The sequence below is a fragment of the Montipora capricornis genome, chromosome 5 (assembly GCF_036669925.1).
Source record: "Montipora capricornis isolate CH-2021 chromosome 5, ASM3666992v2, whole genome shotgun sequence".
NCBI classification, from domain to species: domain Eukaryota; kingdom Metazoa; phylum Cnidaria; class Anthozoa; order Scleractinia; family Acroporidae; genus Montipora; species Montipora capricornis.
Window position 1 is genome coordinate 31,699,780 of NC_090887.1, and position 8,668 is coordinate 31,708,447.

Sequence of the window (8,668 nt, forward strand, 5' to 3'; positions counted from 1 at the left end):
TTGGTCCGGCCGGAGTTAAACTCACAACCTCCAGCGTGGCAGGCCGGTGCTCAATCAACTGAGCCACCGATGCGCGGTTAAACCACACCGCGCACCGGAGCACTGGTGCGCGATGACGTCATAGCTAACCAAAATTTCTCGCATCGATAGATTACCATATTTTCTTTACCATGGTGCTCCGGATGCACGTCTTCGGCACGCAGAGCTCCACTAAAACGATATTGAGATTGTGCATTGTCTTTTAAAGTGGAATATACATTTCAGTAAAGCAGAAATTTAAGACATCTGCCTTCTGAGTGCGTCGTTAGCAAGAAAATTCCAACAAGTCTTTCATTGGGCCAAGGCTGAGGATTCTCTGGTATCTTGGAATGATTTAAGAGGATTTAAATGCGGTTGCTTATATGTTGCATTTGTTTTTCCGGCTTAGTTTTCCAGTAAGAATGTTAGCATAATTAAAGCCTTGGTGCAGAGAATCCTTCTTCAGAGACTAAAGCTCATTTGGGAGAACAGTTTGATTATTTGTAGGATGTAAGGACTTCACGGTTTCCCTGATTTAATATCCTCGTGTATGAGGTAGTCGCTTGCAATCTGTTTAATCTTAATCTTTGCCTTCCTAAACAAAATGCCATGGTCGATGGTGCACGTTTACAAGGTTTTCCATGTCAACGTACATACGTTAACGTGAATGTTATCGACGATTTCGGAGGAAACCAGGAGATAGGAGAAAAATCATTTTCAAAATCAAAAGCCAATTGACAAGAACTCCAGTTTTCTTTCTCAACATTTGATTTAAACTGCTTTTTTGTCGTGTGGTCTGATTTGAAGTCTTCTCAATGAGCAGCACACTCACGCTAAGCCAGATAAGCAAGACTTTAAATTAGGTGACTATCATTACGATTTATGCACCGTTATGAAATAAAAATATCGATGTTATATTTTAACTACATGATAAAGTACAATGCATGACGTGCATTACTTATATTTTGCCCATATGCCTGGATATGAAAAGTTATCAGTTTGTCCTTTGACCATTTCCAGATTTTTAGCTGTGTTCTTTCCATTTACGTATAACTATTCTTTTTTTAATAAAAATAAGTATGGATCATAACTTAATCAGCGGTGATATCAAGCCTCATATTTCGAGGAAAAGCTAGTTTTATTCAGGGAGAAGATAGGGCTGGAGAACATGAAGCACAAGTGGAAAACGCTGCTAGGCCTTAACATACTGTCACAAAATTCCTTTTTGTTTCGCTCTTGTTCTCTGTTTCGTTAGCTGCATAGTTTATTCCGTTCGTGTTAATTATTTAGTGTTAAGTTGGTATCGTAGTGAAACGTAATTAGTACCTTAGAAATAGTTTGTAAGTTTATTTGTTCTCTAAAGACTCCTTTGTGAAGAAACAATTATAACTATAGGATTGTAAGTGTCGTGCATGTCTAAACAATAAGTTTGTCAGTAAGTGTTAATTGTAGAATAAATTATTATGTAAAGATATCAATGTAAGTAACGTGTTGTACGGGTGTGGCGAACAATTGGTTGACGGAAAAGGCACAGAAAGAGAGAAGTGAGAGTGAAAAGAGATCACCGCTAAGAGTCATTTGTGGGAGCTGTTTGAATCAAAGACAAAATCCATTTGTCCGCAGCAGCAGTGGCAACAGCGCGGAGATAAGCAACGAGTAGATGGTACAGAAGTGAAAGCGACGGGAAGAATTAATGCAAACGTGTGGATGAAATTGTCAAGGAACAGCAGTTTGTTGGTTTGTTTGTTTGTGGGCTTGACTCTGAGAGGAACTGTGTAGAACCGATCTTTTAGCTTAATTTGTTTACCTATTTTAGTTTTAAGGCCTTTTGTTATAGCAGTACCATTACATAATTTAGAGTAAGTAGCTTTAGTAACCGTTATACTTGTAGTTAAATTATATCTTAAATGAAAAGTCGTAAGCGTTTTCTTAAAATTTATGGTTGTTTGTTGTGCGATTGTGGGAAGGTATTTGGGTGTATTTTTTTTGCGTTTCGTTAGCGTTTTGTTTCTATTCCTGGGCCATCAGGACACACGTCACACATACCTTACAGTTTAAATATCCATACTTAGGCTATGGTATTTAGGGATGGAAATTGATTCAGGTTCGTGTAAGTTTTGAAAATTAATATTTCAATTTCTATACAATGCTTACACCGTATAGGTTGCATCTCAGTAGAAGACATGAACATTCAAAAGATCAACGAACCTGGCTTTGCAAACGTTTTGCATCAATATGAATCATTAATAAATGTATAATAATACAACAACGTCAATAGCAATAATTTAATAATAATAATAATAATAATAATAATAATAATAATATTATTATTATTATTATTATTAAAGATGGTAGCATGTATCAGTTTTTAAGGAGAGAGGAAAACCAGAGTACCCGGGTAGAAACCAATCAGAGCAGAGCAGGGAACCAACAAACTCAACCCACATGTGACGTAAGTCTGTGAGTCGAACCCAGGCCTCATTTGTGGGAGGGAAATGTTATCACCACTGCTTTATTCCTACACCTATACACCAGGCTAAATGTAACATTGCAAAATTAAACGGTCTGTCATCATTTTTTGTAAATGGATAAGTAAGTTGGGCTGTCTGAATTCTTTTTTCTCAGGTACGGATGGAAAGTCGTTTGCCGGATTTCGAGCATGTTACTGCATGAAGGGATTCTTTCGAAAACACATGTTTGAAGAATGCGAGCCATGCAAGCAAGGATTAAAATGTGAGAATGAATCGATTAATCTTCAACAGGGCTACTGGTGGAAATGGGAGAACGATACGAACAAAGAACTTTACAAATCCTTCGGCGAAGTCTTACGCGGGAATTTTTCTGTTAGCAACAAAACCATGATCGAGTACCCAAACTCTCTTCCTCGAGCACATAAATGCCCAAGACCAGAATCATGTCTGGGAGGTACAAACTCCACTTGTGATGTTGGATATGAAGGACCATTGTGTGAAGTGTGTAGTCCTGAATATTACAAACAGTTGAAGACCTGCAAAAAGTGCCCAACAAAAACATGGATGATCGTACAGCTTTCCGTCATAGCTGTTGTAACTATTCTAATCACCGTGGTTGTGGTTTGGAGAAGCAGGAAACAAGCCAAGAAGAAACAAGATCGCTCCTTAGTTGATATAATTCTTGGTAGACTAAAGATTGTTATCGGTTTCTACCAGGTAACCTTTGGAATTCTTGATGCATTTGCGTACATCAAATGGCCAGACTCTCTCTCCCTTATTGGAAAATATTCGGAGATATTACAGCTAAATATAATGCAGATTGCCCCAATCCACTGTCTCTTTCCAAGCCTAAAAGTCAATGCTTTTGGAAGATTGTATGCTATGCTCGGTATCAATTCTGCAGTGATCATTGTGGCATTCATTATTTATGGCATTAGGAAGATGTTTTTGACCAGAAAGACCTTCGAGAGTCAAATGGAGAAAGTGAAGAAAATTTCCGAAACAAAGACATTGGCCTTCAGAACAGTCTTTTTCTTCCTTTACTTAACATATCTAAGCACCTGCTCGAAGACAGCAAAGGTTCTTCCCCTTGCTTGTCACAAACTGTGCCTGGACGAAAAAGGTGAAAAGTGCGATAAGTTTCTAAAAGATGACTTTAATATCAACTGTTCCAGCCAAGAATTCCGACGATCTGTGATTGTTGCATACTGCAGTATTTTGTACATCATGTTTCTACCTATAGCTACATTGGTGGTTCTTTGGAGACACCAAAGGTCATTGAAGAAACATGGCGACGGAGGTGACGATGAATCCACATATTCCCAGCATTCAAATCCTGAAATCGTCACAGGATTACAGTTTTTATTCTCAAATTACAACAGTCATGCATGGTATTGGGAACTTGTTGAGACAGCTCGAAAGGTGACTTTAACATCAGCCATTATTCTGATCGGAAGTGAGAGCAGAGCCTATATTGCGTTAGCTCTTGTTATGTCAGGTCTCTATGGAATGTTCTTTGCGTACAAGCGGCCTATAGCGGAACCCTTTGAGAACAAATTGATGGTTTCTTCCCTTGCTGTAACAATGGTCAACCTAGTAATAGGTGCCGTGAGTAGAATACCAGCAGAAAGTGTACATTCCTCGATGGACTCATACATGGACCATATCGTGTTCAATGCATTGGTATTCGGAGCAAATTTTCTAGTCATTGGAATTCTTGTGGGTAAGCACTATGTTCTTATTTGTAATTACTAAAGCAAGCACGGTCCATAAATTTTTGTTAATTTTTTGCAGAAAATAAACGTATTTTTGTAGTGCTCCCATGACTCTCTTTTTCTGTATCTGGAGGTTCTCATACTCAGATCGCCGAGAGTGTTGGTATTTGCACTATTTATTTTGCCCCTTGATGTGCACACCATGATTGAATTTGCCGGATCAAAGAGATTGTTGGTGAAATTTGTAGCCAACTCATAAAAGAAGCTATATATAGATGGCAAAGTTCAACTATGCCATCTGTATATAGCTTTGACCCATTATGCAAGATGTGTTGACGACAAGCATGTTATGTTCTTCTGAAAATTTCCATTAAATTTCGAAATCACTTGAAGATCTTTCAATATGAGTGGACTAAAGTCACACGAAAAAAACATCCGGGCATTTTCAACCATTAGGGGAAAAACAGTCAGGTGGACTTTAATGCCCACTTTACAGCGTACTAAGCTCCGCTGTTGGGCTTTTCGTTCACTTGCGATAACATACAAACGTATCTCTTTTCTTTCTTCTTTTTTATTTTCAGTCCAGTACCTCAGGTACATTTACTGCTTTATCAAGGAGTGGCGTAAAAATCCACAATGGTCTTTTTCGTGTTGCCTAGCGTTACTTTTGCCTCTTAATGACCTCTTTAACGAAATACGAGGGATGGCGGGGAAAAATGTTCTCACAGAACAAGTGCAAACTGGTACGTTTAACGTGCCATCAGTTTCTAGTGCGATCAACGAGAGTGGGGCAGTAAGCTTTCAGCTTGCTACTATTCATGAGCAGCCGAAAGAGTCAGTTGAACATCGATCAGTCAACATTGACTTTGAAGAAAGCGACAACGGTGACTTTGAAGAAGAAGATGCTGACAAAGTGGCATTTGACGCAAGAAAGGAGAGTGGAGCAGTAAGCTTTGAGCTTGCTACTATTCATGAGCCGCCGAAAGAGTCAGTTGAACATCGATCAGTCAACATTGACTTTGAAGAAAGCGACAACGGTGACTTTGAAGAAGAAGATGCTGACAAAGTGGCATTTGACGCAAGAAAGGAGAGTGGAGCAGTAAGCTTTGAGCTTGCTACTATTCATGAGCCGCCAAAAGAGTCAGTTGAACCTCGATCAGTCAACATTGACTTTGAAGAAAGCGACAACGGTGGCTTTGAAGAAGAAGATGCTGACAAAGTGGCAATTGACGCAAGAAAGGAGAGTGGAGCAGTAAGCTTTGAGCTTGCTACTATTCATGAGCCGCCAAAAGAGTCAGTTGAACCTCGATCAGTCAACATTGACTTTGAAGAAAGCGACAACGGTGGCTTTGAAGAAGATGCTTACAAAGTGCCATTTGATGCAAGAAAGGAGAGTGGAGCAGTAAGATTTGAGCTTGCTAGTATTCATGAGCCGCCGAAAGAGTCAGTTGAACCTCGATCAGTCAACATTGACTTTGAAGAAAGCGACAACGGTGGCTTTGAAGAAGACGATGCTGACAAAGTGGCATTTGATGCAAGAAAGGAGAGTGGAGCAGTAAGCTTTGAGCTTGCTAATATTCATGGGCCGCCGAAAGAGCCAGTTGAACCTCGATCAGTCAACTTTGGCTTTGAAGAAAACGAAACCAGTGACCTCGAAGAAGAAGTTGCTAACAGAGTGGACCATTTTGCAGACCCGAAAAAAACATTTGATACGCCTCTTTGATTGGCCATTTAAAGGAATTAAATTAACAGAGAACTATCGCGGACAACGGCAGTCTATTGTAGAAATATAGAACCTTAGGTCCTTTGATGATGTAACCCAACAGCGTATGAGGGTCCTAATTGATCGTCAAGTCGTTATCAGGAAAAGAAGATAAAGGATTACCTTAACTAAATCATGATCTCAAGGTTTGGAAGTCTCTACAACGTGCGCTTAATTATGCCCCTCAGATTCTGTTTTGGAGATTGTTTAACGTTAAAACACTAGATTAAACTGGCCAATCCTTAGAAATTATGTCTATCCTTGACTCGGTCTTCTGTGACTAGAACGGATAAGGGAGCCTTGGATACTCTAAATCTTGTATTGGAATGCCTTACCACGTAGCATTATAGACGATAAAATGAACATGTAATTGACGACAACATAACGTTGTCTAACGGCTGAATAACGAGGCAGATCCCGGGAAAAAATATTATTGTGAATTACACGGATCACATTCTTCCAACAAACAATAGCCCCAAATCGCCAACAAGTGTGCAATTGCAACCGAACTTACACGGATATATATACAGTCACGCGACACCGTAAACCAACAGTATAAAGAACCAATAAGAGTGATATGAAGTAAATATCAAAGTGTCAGTAGTTTTTTTTCTTTTTCTTTTTCTTCTTTTTTTTTTTTTTTTCATCACGTACGTTTAGAATAAAGGCGTTGAAATCAGAAGGAAGTGGGCAGATGAATGGTAACGCAGTTTTTGTGACCCGTTGAGTTGAAATGTTTGTCCACAGGGAAACCAGGATTGTTGTTTCGTATACTTCGTCAGTGTTCGTTAAATCCGTCCGGTTTCACCAATATAAAGAATGGTAGGACATCGATGACAGGACATGCAGTATGTAAGATTACTCGACTGGCAGGTAAAATGGCCTTGGGTGGAAGTCCTCTTACAATGACTGACGTATGCACAGGTATGGCGACGTGGATGTTGACAGGCACGCGAGTCACTCTGATCAGTACATGCGCGGCCAGTTGAGTGTACGAGTAAGTTTCTTAGGTTGCGATCGCGTTTGTATGCTACGACATGTGATTGTGAATATATATGACGGGTAAGCTAGTCGGTTGATAGAATACGGAAATTCTGAAATAGAAAGTGTTTGATTTGCTTGTTGAAAAGGTGGTATGTGAGAACAAGAGGTACTCTGTCAATGGTGCTGACAGTCAGCTCAGATGGGCGTAGGGAATCAGGACGTTTGCACTTCCTTCTTATTGCGTTTTTTAACGGCTTTGTTCACATTGAAGAAGGCTTCTACACCCGAAATGTCTGAGATTTATTTTTAACTACTGATTTTTTTGTCATTTTATATCATTCTACCTGGTTATTCATTTCGAGGTGTCATGCATCTCCTACAAAAAGGTTTTGGTTGTTGACACCAACAGTATAGCTGTCGAAACAAAAAAATCCGAGATCCGAATGTCTGCTTTGAGCATAGTCTTGAGACAAGTAAGGAAGAAAGAAAGAAAGAAAGAAAGAAAAAGCGCTTTCTGCAAGCTCGCACAGCACACAAGTTGTGGTCACATGGTAGAAATGGTTGTCCTGCGCAAATGAATTAATTGTAAACGACATTCAACATTCACTTATATAGAGCGGCCAAAGGTACAAATTATACGCTAGCGAGTCACTGAGTGACCTTTAAATTATATTGCACAGATTGGCTCAGTTACTTTTGAAACAAATAAAGGAAGAAATCCTACATTTTTTTTTTCTTGTATCAGGCAGCGTAATTTACTTTATTCTGCACGATTACAAAAAAAAATAGTCCAGGGATAATCACTGACATGAAGTTGTAAACCTCATGGGCTGGCATAACCGTCTCGTATTTTTTCACCTTCTCCCCATTCAAACCGCTCCTAAGCAAATAAGATTTCACGTCTTGGATGTCAATATTGTCACGTAAGCAAGAGCGTGATTTACCCAAGTTTCCAAGGGGTTTGTAGGTAAGGAAGCCATGATTTCTCCTCTGGTTTGTTCTTCACGTTACCGCACGTGGCAATGTTTAGCTGTTACAAATCATTCTTAGCATCGCCTTTTACCAAGGTTTTCGGCTGAACAATTTATCTGCGTACAAACTCCTTTCAAAGCTACCATTCCCAACCGTAAAACATCCGATAAATGTGTCAGTTTCGATACATTACGATCTACGCTTCTCCCCGCTCCACCGCTCGCCATATTGATCTTGTTGGCGTTCCCCAGCCCCCCCCCCCCCCGCTCATCTCGAAGAGCAGGGTATTATGGGATATGTGGAAGTGGCAAATGAATGCATAATTAGTAATATTGCTGTATATCTTAGTGCTTTATTTCATATCTTGTAATGTTGCCAGGGAGCTTCATAGCCCCAATAGCAAAAAATGATTAATTGAAGTAAGATAGATAATGTTCTTAACTTGATTAATCCATAATTATGGGTTATATCATGTATTTTCTTCGTGAAATTGCAGCTGCATATCATAGTACTTTAATTCATATCTTGTAATGGTGCCAAGTAGCTCAGCCTTAATGGCCAAAAGCAATTCATTTCAGTAAGAAATATAACGTTCTTACCTTGATTAAAAGAATTACTTAAACTTGAAAAGCCTCGATAGTGAGAAAATGATTCATTGTAGTAAGAAAGACAATGTTCGTAACTTGATGAACTCTTTTTTTCTTCGTAAAATTGCTATATTTCTTAGGCCCGTTCCAAACACCGCT

The 8,668-nt window shown here is 39.3% G+C and overlaps 1 protein-coding gene across 1 annotated transcript in view; it reads left to right on the forward strand.

Moving 5' to 3' along the window:
* The window catches only part of LOC138048724 (uncharacterized), a 32,855-nt gene extending 25,608 nt beyond the window's left edge, over positions 1-7,247 (forward strand). The window contains exons 4-7 of the mRNA XM_068894856.1: positions 2,644-4,212; positions 4,786-4,947; positions 5,536-5,647; positions 7,097-7,247. Of these exons, the coding sequence (XP_068750957.1) occupies positions 2,644-4,212; positions 4,786-4,947; positions 5,536-5,647; positions 7,097-7,247 (1,994 nt within the window). The remainder of the gene's footprint in view (positions 1-2,643; positions 4,213-4,785; positions 4,948-5,535; positions 5,648-7,096) is intronic.
* Positions 7,248-8,668: the final 1,421 nt, after the last annotated feature.